The sequence below is a fragment of the Crotalus tigris genome, unplaced genomic scaffold (genome assembly GCF_016545835.1).
Source record: "Crotalus tigris isolate CLP2741 ecotype Arizona unplaced genomic scaffold, ASM1654583v1 scf7180000017716.2861928, whole genome shotgun sequence".
Taxonomy (NCBI): Eukaryota; Metazoa; Chordata; class Lepidosauria; order Squamata; family Viperidae; genus Crotalus; species Crotalus tigris.
This window is the reverse complement of record NW_024096587.1, coordinates 2526223-2549062: the sequence shown is the minus strand read 5'-3', so window position 1 is coordinate 2549062 and position 22840 is coordinate 2526223. Positions and strand designations below refer to the sequence as shown.

The window sequence follows — 22840 nt, the reverse complement described above, 5'->3', positions numbered from 1 at the left end:
TGATTTTATGGAACTCCACTGGCTCCTTACTTTCTCCTTTTCCTGTTGCCTTATTGATGAAATCTAGCACCAGCTTCTGGGGCAGAGACTTTGAACAGTGCTATGCATGTAGTAACTACACTGCTATATGAATAACAAATGCAGTTTCAGATGGAATGTCAAAATAAATTTCTTCTCCCAAATGAGCATTTGTGATTTTGCAGTTCTTGACAGCTGAAAAATTTACAAGTCATCCATATATTTAAACTGGAGCTCAGTCACATCATGAAGAAAGATATAAACTCTCTGATGCAGATGATTTGTTAATACATATACACAGATGTTTTCCAAGTGAATCAAAAGTGCAGGAGGCAAAGGCCAATACATCTGGGTGTGACAGACAGCAGGGCTAACCCACATGACCCATTAACTTCTCTTTGGTTCCTTTAATGCAAGGAACCCAGGGTGGGGGTGGGGAGATTAACGCAGAATGTTACTAAAATAATATGAAATATATTGTTCCATTCTGAATGATATGAAAATATATTCATTCCATTCTAATACATTTTTATTGTTACCCAAACATGCACGAGTGTATTCAGATTGCTTTCTTGCCTTCCAAAAATGAAGTTAAACATGTTTTCTAAGTAAATTAAAAACATATTGTCTCTGCTGTCAACTAATGCTTCAGAACATAACCAACAGGTTTTCAGTGCTATAGTCACAACACAAGAGATTCATTCCAGAGGTCAAGGCAAGCTCATCAGACCATTGTAATCCTTTGCAGTTCTCAACCCTGCAATCTCTTATTCAATGTAGTGACCTCAATATCCACTGAAGTTATAAATTGTAAAAAAAAACATTTTTTTTATATTCTGTAAAACCCAGTGAGTATTTATGATGGATAGAGATAAATAGATAGATAAGAGAGAGAGAGATGATAGATAGACAATCTTGGTATTTAGATGTTTTTTCTGGACTTCTTCCAGAGAAAGATGATCTTGTAATTGCTCAATGGTTCTGATTTATAACAACTTTTGTTCCTCTGAGGAATGCAGCCTAGTGCCAGTTGCAGTGAGATTCTTCTCACCTGCCTTTTCTTTCAAGATGCTATTCACCCTTGCTCTACTATATTATAACTTCAGATGACCAGTCTACTGGTCTATTGTAATGGAACTAAGTATTTTTCCACCTACAATTTAAAGCAAATTGTTTACATATTTGTTCATCCATGAATCATATAGATCCATTTCCTAATCTCATTGGTAGGTTCATGGAGGATGCTATCAAAAGTCAAAAACTCTTTATTCGGACAGACATCAATCATTTTCAAGGATTGACTTTATTTTAATTTCCAATGATCTTTTCTCCAGGGTCAAGAAGGTTAAGATTTTTCCTAGGACATTGTCGGATCATAGTCCTGTGTGGCTGGAGTTATTTCTTGAAGATGGGAATAGAAGATCCTGGAGATTGAATGAGAATTTGTTCACTCGGGAGGAGTTTGTTCAAAAATGTAAAGAACATTTGAAGGAATTTTTTGTTTTAAACATGAATAAGGGAACATCAATGCCTATGGTGTGGGATGCTAGTAAAGCTTATATGAGGGGCATTTTGATTCATATGAATAATGTTTTTAGAGGTAATTTGACACGAAAACATAAAGAATTAGAAGAAGAGATTAAATTAAAAGAAGAAGCTTTTGTTTTGAATCCGACGGATAATAGGTTAAAGGTTGCTATAAATATGCTTAGGGCACAATTCAACATGTTGATGTCAGATCAGGTGGAGACAAATTTGCATTATATGAAATATAATACTTTTTGTAATGCAAATAAGCCTGGGAGATGGTTAGCTTATCAATTATGTAAGAAACAGAAAGCAAGAACTATAGAGAAAGTAAAATATAAAGGCACTGAGGCAGTGGTTCTCAACCTTTTTAATGCCACGACCCCCCAACCGGTCGTAAGTCGAGGACTACTCAACCGGTCGTAAGTCGAGGACTACTCAACTGGTGCAGCACCGTTTGCAGAATGGGACTTTTGGCGGGCTCAGCAGGGCAGAGACAGCCTGGACAATTCTTATTGGCTTTTGAAAGCCAATAGAATTAGACTCTATTCAAGAGCGTCTATTCTATTGGCTTTCAAAAGCCAATAGAATAAAAGGGAGTAGCACAGCTAAGGAAAAGGGAGGGGAAATGGTGGACTGCGTTGTTTGGCGACCCCTGTGAAATGGTCGTTCGACCCCAAATGGGGTCCCGACCCACATGTTGAGAACCATTGCACTGAGGTTTTTCAACATAATTTGATTAAAAAGAGTTTTTTAGATTTTTATACAAAATTATATGCTAGTGATAATATACATGTTGCAGAAGTAGAAAAGTATTTACAATCAGTGCATTTTCCTAAACTTTCTAATGATCAACAAATTATGATGAATTCTCCAATCACTTCAGAGGGAATTGGTTTAGCTATTAAGCAGTTAAAAGTGGGAAAGTCTCCAGGTACAGATGGATTGACGACAATGTATTATAAAATTTTATCTGAGGAAATGATGGAGCCATTAAAGGAGCTTTTTAATAGTATTTTGTTGGGAGCTCAAGTTCCCCCTTCATGGAGAAGCGCGTTTATATCATTGATCCCGAAGGAGGATCAAGATCTTACTGAACCTAGTAATTATAGACCTATATCTCTTTTAAATGTGAATTATAAGATTTTTTCAAAAATTTTGGCAAATAGATTAATGGAGGTAATGAAGGACTTGTTTCATTGTGATCAATCAGGATTTATAACAGGAAGATATATGAAATATAATGTAAGGCAGATTCTTAACTTAATAGAGTATTTGGATAAGAACAATCAGATCCCTGCGGCCTTTATATTTCTAGATGCTGAGAAAGCTTTTGATCAACTAGATTGGAAATTTTTATTTTTATTGATAGAGAAAATGAATTTTGGAGATAAGTTTTTACATGTTATTAAGGCTATATATCAGCAACAGTCTGCTCAAATTATTATCAGTGGGGGTCTGACTGAGACTTTTAAAATTGAAAAGGGAACAAGACAAGGATGTCCATTATCTCCATTGTTATTTGTTTTAACAATGGAGATTTTGTTAATTCAGATTAGAGAGTCAATGGTAATTAAGGGAATAAAAGTAAACAGGAATGAGTATAAATTGAGAGCTTTTGCAGATGATTTGGTTTTAACTTTAGCACAACCTACTCAAGTAGTTGGTCATTTGTTGGAAATTATATCTCAGTATGGAAAAGTTTCTGGTTTTAAAATAAATAATAATAAAACTAAAATGTTATCTAAAAATATGTCTAATAAGGAAAATGCAATTTTAGTTAAACTTACAGGTTTTCAGATGGTGAAAAAGGTTAAATATTTGGGAGTATATATAACAGCTTCTAATAGTAAATTATATAAGAATAATTATGAATTATTATGGGCAAAAGTACAAAAGGATTTAAATGATTGGAAAAAGTTGCAATTGTCGTTGTTGGGGAGAATATCAGCGGTAAAAATGAATGTTCTACCAAAGTTTATTTTTTTGTTTCAAATGTTACCTATTCTAAAAAAAGATGCAAATTTGGATGAGTGGCAAAAGGGTATTAATAAATTTATCTGGGCTGGGAAAAAAACAAGGGTAAAGTTTAAGATTTTGCAGGATGCCCGAGAAAGAGGTGGGCTTAAAGCACCCAATTTGAAATTATATTATGATGCAGCCACCTTAACTTTGATAAGTGATTGGCTTAATTTAACAAATAAAGATGTTCTTTCATTGGCATGCATATTTGATTTTTAATAAGAAAGTAGATCGGGCTTTTAAATTACATATTTTAAGGAACGCTTTTCTTCGAGTTTGGAAGAAGTATTATTATAAGTTAAATTATAAAATACCTATTTGGGGGATTCCTGGACATGTAATTGAGGGTGTTTCTAAGGGGATGAATTTTGATAAAATTTCGTATAAGGAGTTATTAATTTGGTCAGGTAAAGATTAGCAGTTAAAATCTTTAGACGTATTAAGACAAGAAAACATTTTATATTCATGGTTTCATTACGCACAAATTGTGGATAGGTGGACAGTAAATAAGAAAGTTGGAATAACATTAGGAGATGAAAATCTGATCATTCAGATTAAAGATCAGAATCATGCTCATATTAAAAGAATTGATGAGTTAATAAAATTGGATTCGGAAACAGAGTTAGTAAAAGATTGTATTATTAAATGGGCTCAGAATATCCAGGAACTGATCTTATTGGATCAATGGGAGAATATTTGGATTAGAAATGTTAAATTTACACAGGCCCAAAATCTGAGGGAAAATTTTTATAAAATGTTTTATAGGTGGCATTTGGATCCCAAAAAATTGGCTTGTATATATGCTAACTTACAGCCCAAATGTTGGAGGTGTGGTAGTCCTGATGCAACTTACTTTCATGTTTGGTGGACCTGTAAGAAGGTTAAAGCTTTCTGGATAATGATTTGGTGGAACATTCAAAAGATTTTTAAAAAGAAGATAAAGTTTACTCCTCAACTATTTTTATTGGGTATTTTTATGGATTTAGATGTTAATGAAACTATTTTAATGTTGAATTTAATAACTGCAGCAAGATTACTTGTAGGTTTATATTGGAAGAAGGATTCGCTGGCTACCTTAGAAGAATGGACACTTAAGGTTTCTACTTTAACGGAAATGGCAAAAATTTCAGCTTATTTAAAGGACCATACACAAGAAAAATTTATTATAGTGTGGAGAAGGTGGATAGATTATATTCAGAATAAATATGGAACTTTAAAGTTCCATTTATTTTATGATTAATTTTTTCTTGAGGTTATAATTACTATTTATAGATTTTTATAATATTTGATTTATAGATTTGTTTATTATTATTATTATTATTATTTAAGTTTAGAGAGAGTTAAGGATAATATATGAATTTGTTTATTGTATAGAAATTTTTGTTGTTGTTGTTTTATTGTGTTTGTTTTGTTCATTATAATCCTGTATTTTGCTCTGGGAAGTGGGGGGGGGTTGGGGGGAGGGGTGGGGGGGATTAAGTATATATAGAAATATTAAAGTATGAATTAGATGGAGTTATTTAGAGGGAGGTGCCGCTCGGGTGTTTCCCCTGAACTGTATCTGAAGAGGGATAAGAGGGGAGGAGGAGGGAAGGAAGGAAGTTGGACGGGAGGAAGGGGTGAGGGGAGAGAGGAGAGGAGAGGAGAGAGGGAGTAGGGAAGTAAGGAAGGAAGGTTGAGAGGGTGGATGCAGCTGGGGGGAGATAGACGAGCGACACCTAAGGTCTTATTTTAAAGGTATTTTTCTCTTTTTTTAGTTTTATATATAATGTATGGAAAATATTATATGTATTGAAAATTCAAATAAAATTTTTAAAAATAAAAAGTCAAAAACTCAAATTTGATTGATATTGTTTAATATAATCTGATATTAAACCACATAAGCCAAAGTGAAATGCACTTGCAAACAGACAGGCTGCCAGGAGTTAAAAAGCTAAGCAAGAGACACCCTAAACCAGGGGTTCTCAACCTTGGCAACTTTAAGACTTGTGGACTTCAACTCCCAGAATTTGCTGGCTGAGGAATTCTGGGATTTGAAGTCCACAAGTCTTAAAGTTGCCAAACATATCCAACACAGCCAGATTCCAGGGTGGAAAGAGCTCTCCCCTGCTGAATTACATTTGTATATAATGCCCTACCAGAACAATCATAAAGTTTAAATTACAGTATGTGATATTTCAGCAGGGAAATTAAGTCCCAAGTAAACTTAACCTTCTAGAAAATAAGTAACCTTTCCTTACTAATGCTTTTTTTCATAAGTGAAAGAAATATCCCAAAGGTGCTTTTTCAAGAGGCAACTGGACTTTCTTGTTTTTCTTTGAAGACGTTTCACTTCTCATCCAAGAAGCTTCTAATTGAAGCAGCTTCTTGGATGAGAAGCGAAACGTCTTCAAAGAAAAACAAGAAAGTCCAGTTGCCTCTTGAAAAAGCACCTTTGGGACAATCATGACCTGGATGACTGGGAATATCCTTAGACATGTGAAAGAAATGTTCCTGTGCTAGCAACCTGAAGGTCTTAAAATATCATGATCTGAACATGTTTCAGCAATTTGACAGTGAGATCTGAATTATAGAAAAGAGATTTATGCCATATAAAGTCACAGTTTTGCCTCTGAAGCTATATCCTGTTGAAATACAGATAATACTGCCTAATTTGGCGTCCATTAAGCGTCAGGCTCTCCATCGTCACCTGGTGCCTTGCTGGCATCCTACCATCTAAAGGGAAGGGAGGGGGAGGCATTTGGGGCAATCCACACCTGTGTATCTAATGGTGGGAAATGGGGAAGGGGAGCTGACATGTGAGGAAGACCAGAATTGTTTGTACCAGTTATGCCAGGCATCTTCAAGGCTGCTTGCCTTGGGTGTGAAATTCCAGCAACAACCCAGAGGTTCCCACATCGTGGTGATCCCAGATTGGGTGGCAACAGACCAGACATTGGGGGGATGGATGGGGACCACTGGGTTTGGTTCTTTGTATCAGTGAGCGGGAGCTTCAATTTCTGCCTCATCTTCCTACAACCAACATCTTTAGTAAAAGTTCTTTTCACTTCAATCAATTGGAATCGAGAATCTGCTTTTCTAAATGATTGTTTGGGGGCAGGTCTGACATTAACTTTCTTTACATTGTGCATCATCAAATATACAAATTTGACTTCAATTTTACAGAAAAAAAGAGAAAAAAGTTAAAGGTTACCACTGGATTTTATGTTTTCCAAAACATAAATTGGGAAATCAGTTATGTGTCCCATGTTTATTTGGATAGTCTGTGAGAAGGCCTTGAGTTTACCCTCCCAGGAACTTTTATAGCTGATGGGAATATGTTCATTTTCAGGTGTACAATCTGTTTCCATATTCCAGCTATGAGTGGACGTAATACAGACATGGCTTCAAGTTCAGTTACTTATCTTCCTCTCACCTTTTTCTCTTTTCAGTTTTGCCAGATTCCCTTTTCTTTCTTTGCAATCTAATCTTAAATAAACCTTTAATCCGAACATTCTGATTTCAACTCATGAATTTGCAAACTCAGAATCAGTGGTGGGATTTAGCCAGTTTGCACCACTTAGGCAGAACCGGTAGCTAATTTTTTGTTGCCCAGGCCCAGAATGAACTTCCGGAAGCAGCATCCACACATAGAACTGGTTGTTCACATGTTTGAATCCCACCACTGTTCAGAATGAATAGCATGCTCTCATGAAGCTTGTCAATTACACAAGCTATAAGACAAGGATAAATGAGGAGATGTCTTTTTCCAGTCCTGGCTAGGATGGTCTTATTGTCCCACAAATATCTCTGTTCCTTGTGGAAATGTGATTTGTCAACTAGGTACCGAAGAAAGGGAGCTGGGTCAGAATGTGGGGCAAATGTAGTACAGATCTATTTTTTTATTTTAAAAGATAAACATATTTTTGAGAAAAATACCTATTCATGAATACTATGCATTTTTAACTCATTATTAGATCGCTGATCAATCCATTTTTTTATTACAGTTAAAGATAACCATTACAAATAAGAGCATTAAAAACAATACTGATAATTAAAAAATAAAAATCACTTAAATAAAAGGGTGACAAGGGGCACACCTTGTTGTAAAGGTAGGATCAAAACTAATGATGTGACAGGAAAAGGTTTGCAGAGTTCCTTTTTGATTACCTGCTGATTTTGATAAGCGGTAACTGTGGTGAAGACAGTCTCTGGAAAATGGAAGGTTTTTACCCCATCACCCGTGGGAACTGGTTTCGTGGGAGACAGGTCACTGCTGAAGTCTTTGCAAATAACATGGATACGTGGTTGATACTTATGCATTGAATGCAAGATTATCTTTAAAAAAAAAAAGTAAAAAAGAGTGAATCATTTGAATGCATTGTTTTCAAAATAAGATTGGAACTGAGATGTGAAGATCAATAACTAATAATACTTCAAATCATAGATTACTGGTCCATCCTTAACACGAAGAGCAAATTTGGAGCCCTATTTTTTGAAGAGTTTGTTGCAGGAAGGGATGAGATGAGGCTGCTATCTAATTTGGACTGAGAATATCAGCATCTTCACGATATAGAAATAGTTTTATGAGGAGAATCTCTGTAGAGGGCTTTTGAGGGACCCCATCCCCAGTTATATCTAACCATCCCCCTCAGGCTTGACATGAGAGGTCCTTTCTGCAATGGTGTTCCAGCTAATGTGACCCAAAAGGAGAGTCTTCTTGGTCATGGCACCCACACCATTCCCAAGGGGAATTGGCTCCAACATTACTAACCTTCCTAAAATCCCTTAAAACTTGGTTTTGTCATCAGGCTTCGGGATCCCATGGAAATGGGGATCCCATGAAATGGCTATATTGTATGCAAGACCTTGAATCTACTCTCCTTTGCTTATGTTTTTAATTTTAGTATGTGGGGGGGTTAAGATTAATTGTTTTGTTTATATTCTATGCCACATTTGTGAGATAATGTATGTGCTACAACTTATTTGATATATAAAGAAATACATTTGATAAATAATCAAATAAACTAGCTAACCGAATAAATAAATACTTTATGTGTATTTGTATGTGTCTTTCAGGTCAGTGGACTCTGGAGAAGTCCCTGTAGTTTTCTTAGCAAGATTTCAGACATGGTTCGCCCTTGCCTACTTCCTAGGGCTGAGAGAAAGTGACTGGCCCAAAGTCACCCAGCTCCCTTTGTGCCTAAAGTGGGACCAGAACTCAGTCTCCCAACTTCCAGTCTAGTGCCTTAACCACTACACCAAATTGGTTCTCTGCATGCACAAATATTCACATACAAGAGAGAGTGGTAGAGGAGAATACTTCAAGAGAGGTAAGAAAGTGGCACTAATGTTGTGGACAGACATTGTTTGGACAATACTGAGAGCTAAGTGAAGGGCAAAGCTAAGTGAACATTACTGAAAATTGAATGCAAATCCTTTTGACTTACATGGCCTTGATCATCTAGCTCATTGTTGGTCAGCTTGAGTTTATCAAAACTGACAACTTGCCGCATCCAGGTGTCTCCGGATGCCAATGAGTCAGGGTGAATATAGACCCTCGGCGGCACAGGGGAGTCGGCATTTCCCGCTACCATCCATTTGGAGCTGTGATACACATACCTGGGAAAAGTAAAGATGGGAGGGAGAAAGCTGTATTACTTAAAGAGCAAATCCCCCCCTTTTTTTTCTTTTTCCTTGTCATCCATCAAACATCATTCAACCTGTCAGATTATTTGCACAGGAAGGAAACAATATCCTCTGCCTGTCTGTAATGGGACCCAGATGATACCTGGAAATATCTCCTCACTTCTGCATCTCTATTAATCCTCTTTCCCAATTACTACCCCCTAAAATACTTCGCACAATAGGGCAGATTAATTGGTTAACCTTACTGATATCAGATGAAAGTCTTTAGACACACTAGGAAATATTTCATTATTTGCAAACAATTTTCCTACTGTCCTCTGCAATTCAGGTGCTTGTATTTCTCAGTTTAGATCATGGAGATCCTTGTTTCTTCTCTTATTTCTTCTCTGTTTTTTCTCTAGACTTTTATATAATGACACTTGCTGCTATATTTCTTGTGATCATTGAATTCAGTAAAAACCAAGGGTACAACATTCATATCACCTCCTGCCTCAACTACCAAGTTAGCACAACTGAATACATATGCTAAGTATACCTATACTTTATCAAGGGAGACATCTGAGGAAACCCAGATGGCCTGGAACAAAGGAACAAACTCTAACAATCTGAGTCAGACAATGCTCAAAGATCCATTAAGGGTTCCAGAGCCACAACTAGGAAGGAACCAATCCTTGTTTAATCTAGAACATTTTCTTTGTAGATGAATTTGTACTTACAGAGAAAGAAAGAAAAATGCCATAGTAGTCGGATACATGTACACAATATGTTTACTTATTTTAAGAAGCCAGATTCCAATAAAAATTGCTTCCCTGGTGCTCTTGACATAATATTTATTTTGTTATTATTAAAAAGTGTGGTAGATTTGTATTTTGCTTTATCATTTCTTCTCAAGCAGCTTTTAATCTAAGCTTATATTTTCATTTCATTCTTCAGATGATACATTCTGTAATGCTTTTTGGACCAAACTAGAAATGAGCAGGTAGGAAACAGCTTGAAAGACCTAAACCCATCCAATTTGTAAAGATAAAAGATAAAAGTTTCCCCTGAACAATCGAATCCAACTCTAGGAGGTGGTACTCATCTCTACTTCTTAGCTAAGAGAGCCAGTGTTGTCCAAAGATGCTTCCATGGGCATGTGGTCAGCATGACTATATGCCGAGGCACACGGAATGCTATTATCTTCCCACCAAAATTGTGCCTATTTGCCCCAAAAGAAAAGTCTCTGGTTTTCTTTCTATATTTACTTTAAGAATTTTCTTTATTAAGATATAAATCCTATTCCAATATTTTCTTGCTTTATCACACATCCACCATAAATGGTAAAAAGTCCCCTTTTTACCTGGAAAAAAATATGAAACTATGATATTATATATGTTGACAGCAGCAAGATTACTCTATGCTCAGAAATGGAAGACTGTGTCGATTTCCACAACGGAGAAACGGTTGCAAAAACTGATGGACCTAGCAGAGAAGGCTAAATTAACTGTACTGATTAAAGAAAAGAATATGAATATGTGGACACCCATTCTAGACTTTGTGCGTGAGGTGGAAAAAAATGAAAATTTGATTTTGGATTTTACCAATTAGATAGACTTGATGTTATTGAAATGGCTTGTTTATACTATTTTGTATAAGTAAAAAAGTTGAGGTTTGAAGTTGATATTCTATTGCATCAAAGGGAGTCGGAAGTCAATGCCTTTTTTTCTTTTTTTTCTCCCTTACCTCACTTCTCTACTCCCTTTTTCCTTCCACACCTTTTCCGTTATTTACTTTTGTATTTTCATTGTATCATATATTATAAACTAATAAAACTTTTGAAAGGAAAAACAAAGTTATGCCTATTTATCTACTCACATTTCCATGCTTTCAAACTGTTAGGAGCTGGGACAAGTAACAGGAACTTACCTTGTCACACAGCACTTGGATTTTGAATTCAGGTTGCTTTGCTTGGGTTCCTACTCTTTTTTTTTTTTTTTTGAATGCTATTCAATATAATTTTTTTAATCTATTTTTTTCATTCCTTTTCTCCAAATGTCTATATTGTCTTATTTTCTAAGACCAGCTTTAGAAAATGTTAATGTTCTTAGTTTTATGGTGAATAATAAAATATGTTTAGCAGATATTACAAGCATATCCTCAAGCTTAAGTAGCTATTTTTATGTTAAACATCAATGACCATTTTGGTCCAACATTGAAGAGAAAGAAAATTTCTCAGGCTGATAAACATCATATCCATGAAAAACATCTGAAATAAGATACTGTCTTATTATGAATTTTGGAAAATCTTCTTATTCTAACTTCTAAACATATCTCTGCTGAGCTACCTTTACCTGTATCTCTTGTTATCCACAGGTACAATGTCCATGGCTATGTAATACTGCTGGTGAGGATCCAATCCTGTAATCTTCACTCTCATTGCAGGAAACATTCTCCTACAAAAAAGAGGGAGGGATGAGCAAAGAAATATAATTCAGTAAGAGCTCTCTTTGCTGAGATAGAAATGTCCCAAAAGTAAGAAGTTATGTTGTAAGCCACCCAGAGTCACTTTGGAATTTATTTATTTATTTATGAGACTTATATATCGCTTTAAGTGCAAGCACTCTCTAAGCGGTGTACACCAGTAAGCAATGTATATATATATTTATTTACATTGCCCCCAACAATCTGGGTCCTCATTTTACCTACCTCGGAAGGATGGAAGGCTGAGTCAACCTTGAGCCGGTGAGATTTGAACCGCTGACCTGCTGAACACAGTCAGCTAAAGTGGCCTGCAGTACTGCACTCTAACTGCAGCAAATAAATTTCATAATAAATGAATGAATGAATGAGTGAGTGAGTAAGTAAGTCATGGAATGTATTAAGTGAAACAACTATATTTTTATCTCATTGCTGCATCTCGTCCATTATTTTGAACTGCAGTTTACAGATTCCAAAGTTTTGGGTCAGAATCAAGATTTTGGTACAGAAATAGAAGTATGCATATAAGATTTTCATGGGGTTTTTTTGTATATCTTAGAAGAAATCTGGCAAGCCAATGCCACAGAACAATTCAATTTGTTCATTCAAACAAATATTTAATATATTACATATTAATTGATATTCTGGTTTTTTCTTTATTCTGCCCTTCCATATTTAATTACATTCTTTTTTCTTTTTTTGGATGGAGCACACTTCTGATGGCCTTGTCGTGATGTCTAAAACTCAATGCAACCTCAGCCAAAACTGCTTGTTTGGCCACGCATATTTTAAACAGATTTAATAATTTAATAATTCAATATGAAATTTGATGCCTATGGCATGGTCTCACTTTGATATTTGTACATCTTGAAAAATTTGAAGTCCTAAGAGTAGAATAATCAACATGATAATTAATAATTAATTAACTTCTTTTATTCTTATTTAAATATACATGAAAATTAAATTAAAACAAATTTCCCCGCTTCTTGATCTTGGCCCAAACTATTGTTTGAAGTATAGCCCTGGATATTTTATTCTACATAAAATCATGTGCGGCTCTCAACTTGAAAAAATAGTTACAATACAGCAATTGTTTGTATTAAATGACCAATGTGCTGTTTTAAGGTATTGTCCTACTCTTTTTCACAAGTGCTCTGTGCATCAGGTATGAGCTTTAAACAAATATTTGTCTTGATTTATCAGAAAGATTCAGTTGTCCTGTTTCCTAGCTAAAAACATTGGTCTGTGAGGTCAGTATTGTGCATACACACTGTCTTGATTACTAGGTTCCTGCAATTTTCTTAAATCCCTTGTCAGCTTCTTGCGTGGTTTTCTTACAATAAAGGGAAAGAGAAAAAAGAGAGATGCATTTTTTTCCACTCAGAATTACAATTCTCCTCTTTAAAACATTAGTCCTCCAGACCTCATTCAGTAGACTTCAGATGCAATACATAAAATTTTAACTTCAGAGTTTACCTCCAAATAACAGAAAAGGTTTCTGAAGCAATGCTGACAGCTGGGGTGATGTACACCATTTGTATCACTTATCTAATCACATAATATTTTGCATTAAATAATAATTTGCAATGAAGATACTTTTCAGAAATGATGTAAAAACATCATTACATAATGAAACAAATAACATAATCTATGTCAATTTAGATTTCTTAGATATTTCCATTTAACAGACAATCCTTTGTCCCCAAATGTTCCATTAAGCCAAGGTTTTATGGTTTAAGCTCAGAAATTATCTCAACAAAGTAAGTCAGCAATTAATAACTTCATGGAGGAAAATAAAAGAGGTAGAGCTGATGAGTAAACTGCAGCTTAGTTAATGTTACCTGATGAATTTATTTAGAGCTGAAGTGAGAGATCAGCTATAGTTTTTTCACCTTTAGTCTGTATTTTTCACAAACAAGAGAATAATGAGTGGCTATTACTCCTGACAGCTGAATGGAATTGTCTTCTGCATTTTACTGCTGAATAACGGGGATGAACATAAAAAAGATGCTGACTTTATGTCATATCTTGCAGAGGCCAACTAAAGCTTGAAGCATTATGCTTGCTCAGCAAACCTGTGATATTCTTACGTTCTTTCTGTGTGGTCAGTATCATTTTACATGACAGAAGCAATTCCTCTCCCCCAAGCAATGCCTCAATGATGGCTATATGAAGAATAAGCCAAATTGCACACAAATGATGTGACTGTTCTCACGGCCAAAACCCAACAAATATATAAATGGTGTTAATTTCCACCACCCTTTTTGGTTTTGTGACTATTTCTCCTGCAGGATGTGAGAAAGAAATGAATGTATTTTCAAGCCCTGTGGTTTGACAGACTCCCTCCAATTTTAGTTTTACTCCTAGGGTCTGCCTGCTCCCCTGCATACATCCCCTCCATCTTAGCTCATTTGCAATCTTAGTCAGTTTATTCCAGGACCTTTTTATTATTTTATTTAAATGCCTTCATCCTAGAAACTCTGAGGTCACACTTAGTCGGTTGATTTGATTTATTACTGACAACCCGGTGGATAAAGAAAGATTATGTACATGTGCCCTTAATAGCTTCATTTGACTTGAAACAAAAATATCGCTGTGATATGTGAACTATGTGAAATGGGTAAGAAAACAGTTACATGCTGAGTTTATCTTTATTTCGGGGCACAACTTCACACTACTGTATCTGTGTTGTGCAATCTGATGGTTTTTGCCATGACCCTCTTCTCTAATAGCCTTTGTTATGTCAAAAAGAATAGATTCTTTTTCCTACCCAACAGAGTGGTACATGTTTATAAATGCATTTGAACAGAATTAAAATTAAGTTATTGGGGTTTTTTTTAAAAAAAAAAAGATGATCTCCCCTCACTCTCCCAACTTCTAGTATTGAGATTCAGTTATCTGGAATAGAACATTTATCTCCCATGGAATATAAGGCCTCAAGGCACTTTAGGGGCCTCCTAGATAAATAAAATAAAATAATGAGAGATGTCAATAGTTGGAGTTCATAGGATGAAAAGCCTGTTCTGAATGAACCAATATCAATAAAGAAATTTACCTATGACAAACAGGGAACCAGTGATTTTGAGCTACTAAAAGAAACAAATGCTCTAACACAGGGCTTTTCAACCAGTGGTACGGGTACCACCTGTGGTACATTGGCACCTGGCAGGTGGTACGCGATCATCCTAGAAAAGTGGTAGCAGGGGAGGGGAATGAGCTGAACTGGTGGCAACACCGCACAACCCTGAGCGAGAGATGGCTGGAGCTGCAGGGCTGTCAGGGCTCAGGCTCCATGTTGCTAGGTGACTGGTGGTACTCGGATATTGCCATATCCTAAAAGTGGTACAATGGGTGAAAAGGTTGAAAAGCCGTGCTCTAATAGGTACTCCTCAAAGCTGGTGGTGTCCTCTTTTTTTCTTCCCTTTGTACTTTGCAATCAGGCTAAAAATAGATCCATATTTACTATTAAAAACTGTCTATATATTAAGAACCAAAATCTCACTATGCTATTTTGGAAAGATTTAACAGATTTAGAGAGAGAATAGAGCTGGAAGGGACCTTGGAGGTCTTCTAGTCCAGCCCTCCGCTTAAGCAGGAGACCCTATACCATCTCAGACAAGTGACTGTCTAACCTCTTCTTAAAAATCTCCAGTGATGGAGCACCCACGATTTCTGGAGACAAGCTATTCCACTGGATAATTGTCCTCACTGTCAAGAAGTTTCTCCTTAATTCCAGCTTGCTTCTCTCTTTGTTCAGTTTCCAACCATTGTTTCTTGTCCTGCTCTCTGGTGCTTTGGAGAATAATGTGGCAGCCCCTCAAATATTGGAATACTGCTATCATGTCACCCGTTTCTTCTTTTCTTTAGACTAACCAAACCCAAGTCCTGTAGCTGTTCTTCATATGTTTTAGTCTCCAGGCCTTTGATCATTTTAGCTGCTCTTCTCTGAATTTTTTTTCAAACTCTCAATATCTTTTTTGTGATATGGTGACCAAAATTGGCTGCAGTATTCCAGATGTGGTCTTAATAGGGTTTTATAAAGTGGTACTAATACTTCGCGTGATCTTGATTCTATTTCTCTGTTTATACAACCCAGGATTGTATTAACTTTTTTGGCTGCTCCTGCATACTACTGGCTCATGGTTAAGTGATCGTCCACTAGGACTCCAAGGTCCATCTCACATTTACTGTTTTTAAGCCAGATCTTGCCCAGTCTGTACTTGTACCTTTGATTTTTTTTCCTGCCTAAATGTAAAACTTTGCTTTTCTCCACACTGAAACTCATTTTGTTGGACAGGGCCCATTATTCATGTTTGTCAAGATCTTTTTGGATCCTAAGTTGTCTTCTGGGATGTTGGCTACTCCTGCCAGTTTGGTGTCATCTGCAAATTTGATGAGTTCCCCTTCAATTCTCTCATCTAAGTCATTGATGAAGATATTGAAAAGTACTGGGCCTAAGACGGAACCTTGTGGTACCCCACTGCTTACTTCTCTCCGTGTAGATTAGTGCCATTGAGGACTACTTGTTGAGTAAGGTTTGCCAGCCAGCTACAGATCCATCTGATGATGATGTTGTCTTCTATTCCACCTTTTTCTAGTTTATCAAGGAGTAGGTTGTGGTCTACCTTATCAAATGCCTTACTGAAGTCTAAGTATACTATGTCCACAGCATTTCGCTGGTCTACTAGTTTAGTCACTTTAACAAACAGTGAAATAAGATTGGTTTGGCATGCTCTGTTTTTGACAAACCCGTGCTGGCTACTAGTTATAACTTTGTTTGCTTCTAGTTGTTCGCAGATCTGTTTTTTGAATATCTTTTCCAGGATCTTCCCAGGTATTGATGTTAGACTGATTGGTCTGTAGTTTCCTGGGTCTGTTTTTTTTTTTTTTCCTTTCTTGAAGATGGGAACCACATCAGCCCTTTTAAAGGTTAATCTTCCTTTATAAATACCTCCAAGGAACTACAAGCCACCACCCACAAAACCTCCAGTAGCTCTCAAGTTCCCTGTTGAGAACATCAAATCTAGACAAATGTAATTGATGACTTGTTTTTATTTAGGGGAGGGTTTCCAGAAGGGAAAAAGTATCTATTCTAACTTTTTTCCCAGATAAGTGCCAAAGAGAATTTGGCACAGAGTTATTTTTTTAAAACAATTGTACCCTAAGTAGAATATAGAACACAGAATGATAGGGTTGGAACTAAGGGACCTTGGAGGTCTTCTGGTACAACCCCCTGCTCAAGCAGGAGACCCTATACCATCCTGGACAAATAATTGTCCAATCTTTTCTTGAAAAGCCTGGGTGATAGAGCACCCAGAACTCCCATAAGCAGGCTATTCCGCTGGTTAATTGTTTTCACGGTCAGGAAATTTCTCCTTTAATTTAATTTAATGTAAGACCTCTCTTTAATGATCTTCCACCCGTAACTTCTTGTCCTGCCCTCAGATACCTGGGAGAATAGAATAGCCCCAGGGAGCCTACTGCATATTGGAACATCATCTTTATTGCCTCACAAACCATGAAGGTTTTCAAGCTCTCTGGAGCACTTCATCAGGCCTTCTTTTCCTTTTTCACAACCTTGTCTAAAGAAAAAGTTTAGAACTTTAGAACAATGTGGAGAAGGAACAGAAGTTTGTAGGTGTGCAGTTTTGTGACTTTGAACCTGCTGTAGTAATAGCCTGCTCATTTTCCAACATACAGTAGCTGATCACAATGATTGTTTTCCTGGACTTAGGTAAACTGAAAGTGGTTGAGAAAAACATAGCACAGAAAAGTTCTTTTCTTTAGAAAGGCACTCTGTAGGAAATTTATGATCTCTTGCTCCACCTAGCTGTTGCTTCTTCCATTTAACTCCTTTCTAGTTTGGGCTTTGCAGCATGAGGTTTTGGTTGATAATTGCCTCTGTCTTGATTTTTAAGGCTCACTTACAAAAACATTAGAAAATTTGCCTGTTTCCAGGAATATTGGCAGGAAGGGCCTTTTAATTCTCGATATGGAGAATTATATGTCTGAGACTGATTTCTGAACTGAAAGTCTGAATGCAACTTTTCAGGGTAAAGAAATCATTTCTACATTGACTTTTATTTATAGAACGTCCACACTGTTTCAGCAGCCTAGATGTTATAAAAGCTTTTGGGGAATGGAATGGAATAGCTGCCTGCCTAAAGAAGATGTGATACCATTTATTATATTTGTTGTTTGATATAGACCCTCTTATATATTTATAACAATAAATACACAAACATAGAATATCAAACAACAAACATAATAGTAAATGGTATCACATCTTCCTTAGGCAAAGAGCTATTCCACTCCATTCCCCAAAAGCTGTTATAACATCATTTATAACAAAGTTTTTCCAGAAAAACATCACAGAAAACCTACCCTTGCCTCTGGAACAAGCTTTTTCGAAGAAAGGGAAGTTCTTCAGGGAAAATCCACTTCCATGTCCCCTCCCATTAATTCTTTTGATAGAAGATTTCATTCATTCATTCATTCATACAAACATTCATTCATTCATTTTCTATAGCCATCCAACTCAACCAAGTCATTCTGGGTAGCTTACAATTCTAAACCAATTTAAACAATTTAAAAGAATATTAAAACAATAAATCAATCACAAAATAAGCACAAATAGCAGTCATGATGATTAAACAATGAACAGTAAAGCCAATTAACATGGTCCTTTACACATTCCAACCCCAGGCCCAGGTACATAGCCAGGTTTTTAAATTTTTGCAAAAAACCAACAGGGTTGGTGTCATTCCAATCTCTGAGAGGAGAATATTTGATAAGGTAGGGGCCACACAGGAAAAGCCCATCTTCTCGTTCCCATCAGTTGACAGTCTTTGACTGACAGAATCTGCAGCATACTCTACCTATTGGATCAGATTGGATGGGCAGAAAATCATAAAAAAAGACAGTCCCTCAGGTAACTCAGTCCCGAGCCATGTAGGGATTTAAAAGTTACAACCAGCACCTTGAATTACTCCTGAAAACCCACTGGCAGCTAGTGTAGCTCACAGAGCAATGGTGTTTTGCACCAGCTGAAGTTTCCAAATGCTCTTCATGGGCAGCCCCATGTAGAGCGCATTACAGTAATCTTTATCTTTGTTTGCATGCATTGGTTGTGGAGATCCTATTCAGAGCTCTCAATGCTGAAAATACTAAAATTGTATAGCTATGTTGGATATGTTTGCCACTTTGAATTATTTGTAAAAATAAGGTAGAAGATAAATGATGGAGAGAGAGAGAGAGAGAGAGAGAGAGAGAGAGAGAGAGAGAGAGAGAGAGAGAGAGAGAGAGTGAGTGCTTTGGTGATAATAATCAGCACCATGAATTGAATTGTTTGGTAGAAAGTGCAGCTTCTGTAATGTTGATATTATATCAGCAATAACTGGTCTAGCTTGCTATGAAATCAGAAGATGATTCTGTACCAACTGAATGTTCCAAGTGGTCTTCACAGAGAACCCCATATCAAGCAAATTGTAGTAATCCAATGGGAGGTTAAAGGGGCCTGAGTGACAGTTCTTGGCACCTCCCATTCCAGGAAAGGACTCAAGGATGTTTGTGCTGCCCAAATTCAAGTGCCATTAGGTGAGAGTGACCCAACGTTTACTATTCCATAACTGGGTCAGAATTCAGACTGTCAGGAATAATTTCCAGCCCAATAACTTTTTAAACCTGCCCAGTCAAACGAGTAGAGGAAGTTGAATTTACAACTCAGGTCTCCCTAGCTGCAGAAATGTAAATAAATGGTATAAAATAAACCATTGGATTTTATTTGTTTGTTAAATTTATTTGTCACCCATACTACTGTGGGACTACTCTGGTGGCTTACAACAATAAAACAGGGGAAAAATATTTTTAAAATGTAAATGCAACAATAGGAAAGGAATTAAACAATAAAAATAAACAATAGAAGTACAATAATATGAAATTAAAGAAGGTGGGTGAAAGGGGAGCAGGAAGTACAGGTGGAAGATGGGGGGTTGGCTAATTAGTCCAGTAGCCACCCCAGGCTCCAAAATAGCAAAGTAACCTGACGAAATACCCATATGCTTTCCTTATACTGAAACTGTATCTTACCATTAGTAAGTTGTCATCAAAGCTGCTTCCTAAAAGACAGTGAAGTGCAAACTAAGAGCTAATATTCCATAAGGATCTTAAGAGAAATAATAGCAGCAGTTATCTAGAGATAAATCTAATCATGCATTATACCTAGAAACCAAATCCAGTCAAATTTATGTTTTGCCCTTGGCTTTTTTGTTATATGAATTAGGATTTGCCAATGTGTTGATTTTATACTGCAACAAGCCTGCCCTCGATTTTTGTGCTATGCAAGCAAAAGTCTAATTTATTTTTGCATTCTTATTAATGCCAAATATGACAACTTCAGATATGAACATATATTTGACAGACCCTGAGTGACAGACCTTAAAGTATTTTGAAATAACCTGAGAAATTGAATGCAACCTAGAAACTATAAACTATCATGCCAAAAGAGCAACTTATGACCTAACGATAATGACAGTGTTTTGAATTGATGCCAGTTCCAGAACTATCTTCAAGGACATCCCCATGTACAATGCACTGAATGAACCTAAACTCAAGGTTGTCTTACCACATGACTCCTGCACAATCATTGTGAAAACTTTATTTATAAGCAAGTCTAAATTGCAAAGTTGATTCTAGAAAAGAAGCGTAATCTCTTGTAAAACAAACTAAACTTTCCTTCCTTCCATTCCCTTTCACAGGAAAAGGGTATTCCATGAATACTTGCAGGATTATATCCATCCATTTGCATGAAAATGTATAAGAGAAGCTAAATATATAATGAGACTAAACACTCAGTGCTTCTCTTGCTGCCGAAATGCTGAATTGCTCCCAAATTTGCCCACAAAATCTAATTATGTTGACAGAGCAACAAGTCCTGTGAATCTATCAAACATGTTCTGCATTGTAGTTGATCAAATGCCAAGAAGCACTGGGGATGCTGAAAGCACCAGGTGCAAACAGCCAGCTGGCCCCTGAAGCCTGGGATCACCACTGTCCAGAATCTCAAGAGATTACAAGTACTGCAGAACAGAGCAGGGGGACACGTGGAGCCAGCTGCAATCAGCTTAAAGGCTGGGAAAGTAGTGCAACATCCTGACCTAAGTGAAGTCATGAGAGATTTGCTGTAGAAGTCAATTGGTTAAGGTTTTTAAGCTATGGCAAGATGATCTTCATGCAGATAATATGTTGCATGATAGCAATATACAACTACTATACACTTTGTTAGTAAAAATGCAAGTGCCATATCTATGGAATACATAGAGCACTTAAGATGCCACAGCCCTAAGTAGCTGCATGCCCCACATCAGAATCCTCAAAACAAACATGTAAAGTTATTTGGCTTCACCCATCCCCAGTTGTGAAAATTGAATCAAGTGCAACAGCCAGGGATGTCAAACTTGCAATGTCATGTGACATGTTGTGATGTATCATGACTTTTCCATTGCTGGCAATGGGATGGGCATGGTTTCACCATGATGCATCCGGCCCATGGGCCGGCAGTTTGACACCCCTGCTGTACGACAATGATTTTCCTGCAATGAGCAGCAAACATAAATTCAATACATGAGAAGTAAATTTCATTTGTGTGATGTATATTAATTTGCATACCAGCTTTCCTATTAGTTGTAACGATGCATTCTAACCAAATACTCAAATAGCTGCCCAAATCTAAAGTATTTGTTTATATTTTTAATCCTACCATATTTTCAAAAAGCAAAAAATAGTATATCTTCCTGATTGGTAGTCAAAACAATCCTGGCAGGTAGGTTAAATAGAGATATAAGATCATCATATATTCCTGACAACATTATGATTTGTTAATCATCATAGCATGAAGACTATTGAAATAAGCAGCAATTAATGTAATTTAGGTTTAAAGGCTATAAACTATTTTTTAAAAAATGTCAAAGATACAGGATCATAACTCAAAATATCAAAACATATATAGAAATAACAAGTGCATTAGTACATATGCCTAGAGCAGGGGTAGTCAACCTTGGCTCTTTTATGATTCGTGGACTTCAACTCCCAGAATTCCTGAGCCAGCTAAGCTAAGAGCCAAGGTTGACTACCCCTGGCCTAGAGCAATGTTTCTCAACCTTGGGAACTCGAAGATATGTGGACTTCAACTTCCAAAATTCCGCAGCCAGCATGGGGAATTCTGGGAGATGAAGTCCACACATCTTCAAGTTGCTAAGATTGAGAAACACTGGCCTAGTGTCATGACTCTCTACAAGTTGTACAAATAAATCAATTTAATTTAATTTAAACATGTTTTGAACAATTTTATTTGAGGTGATAAATAAATTTTATTTGAGATAATTTTTGTTATATTTTACTGTAAAGAGGCAAAGGTAAATAAGTTGTCAAACTGAGCATGTTTCCAGATGATGCAGCATTGATTCATTCCATGCAACTTTATTGTGGTGGTTTGCCATTTCAGGATATTGTGTGTGTGGAGGGGGGGTATTTTTCAAATTCCTAATTCAGCATTTCTTTGTAGTACAGTTTAAGCAGAGGGTTTTGTTATATGTTTGCTGATTTTAATTGATTCTGAATGCCATTTTAAAGGTCTTTTGATTTTTAAAACTTAACAACTAAATATGGTTTATAAAATTAAAGTGGTTGAGCCCTTAAATGTGGAAAATGTGACTAGCTACTGCTATTGTTTGTTTTCAGTAGCATATGTCATTAGACTTTTTTGTGCAGTTTTTAAGCACATGACAAAAACAAGATTACTGACAGTTGTTTATACCCCATTTAAAGGCATGAAAAGGCTTCAAAAGAGAAGACTGGATTTAATAATTTTCTAAAGTATTGACTGTCAAAACTTTTCCAAGCACATTCGTTTATTTGGAATTTGAGATTCTTACTACTTCCACAAAGATCATTTCACAAGTGACAGAGGCAATCTACAATTAGTCTCACTAATCAAATTCATGAAGTAAACCAAAAGGGGAAGAAAAATAAAATATTGTGGAGAGGAGGATTTCTATCACTGGGTTCTGTGTTGTTCAAGCAAAATAGCATTCTTCCTGGTTCTTTCTCTGTCCAAGGTGCTGATTGCTTAGAAAATAAACATTAATTTGCAATTATAAAGGAAGCTGGCTGGAATACCCAATTTTATTTG

At 36.3% G+C, this 22840-nt stretch overlaps 1 protein-coding gene across 1 annotated transcript in view; it reads right to left on the bottom strand.

Moving 5' to 3' along the window:
- TBX15 (T-box transcription factor 15) overlaps nucleotides 1–22840 on the bottom strand; it is an 84402-nt gene that overhangs the window by 24555 nt on the left and 37007 nt on the right. Inside the window, exons 3-5 of the mRNA XM_039338810.1 lie at nucleotides 11526–11627; nucleotides 8997–9168; nucleotides 7717–7884 (exon numbers count right to left, since the gene is read on the bottom strand). Coding sequence (XP_039194744.1) covers nucleotides 7717–7884; nucleotides 8997–9168; nucleotides 11526–11627 — 442 coding nt within the window. The remainder of the gene's footprint in view (nucleotides 1–7716; nucleotides 7885–8996; nucleotides 9169–11525; nucleotides 11628–22840) is intronic.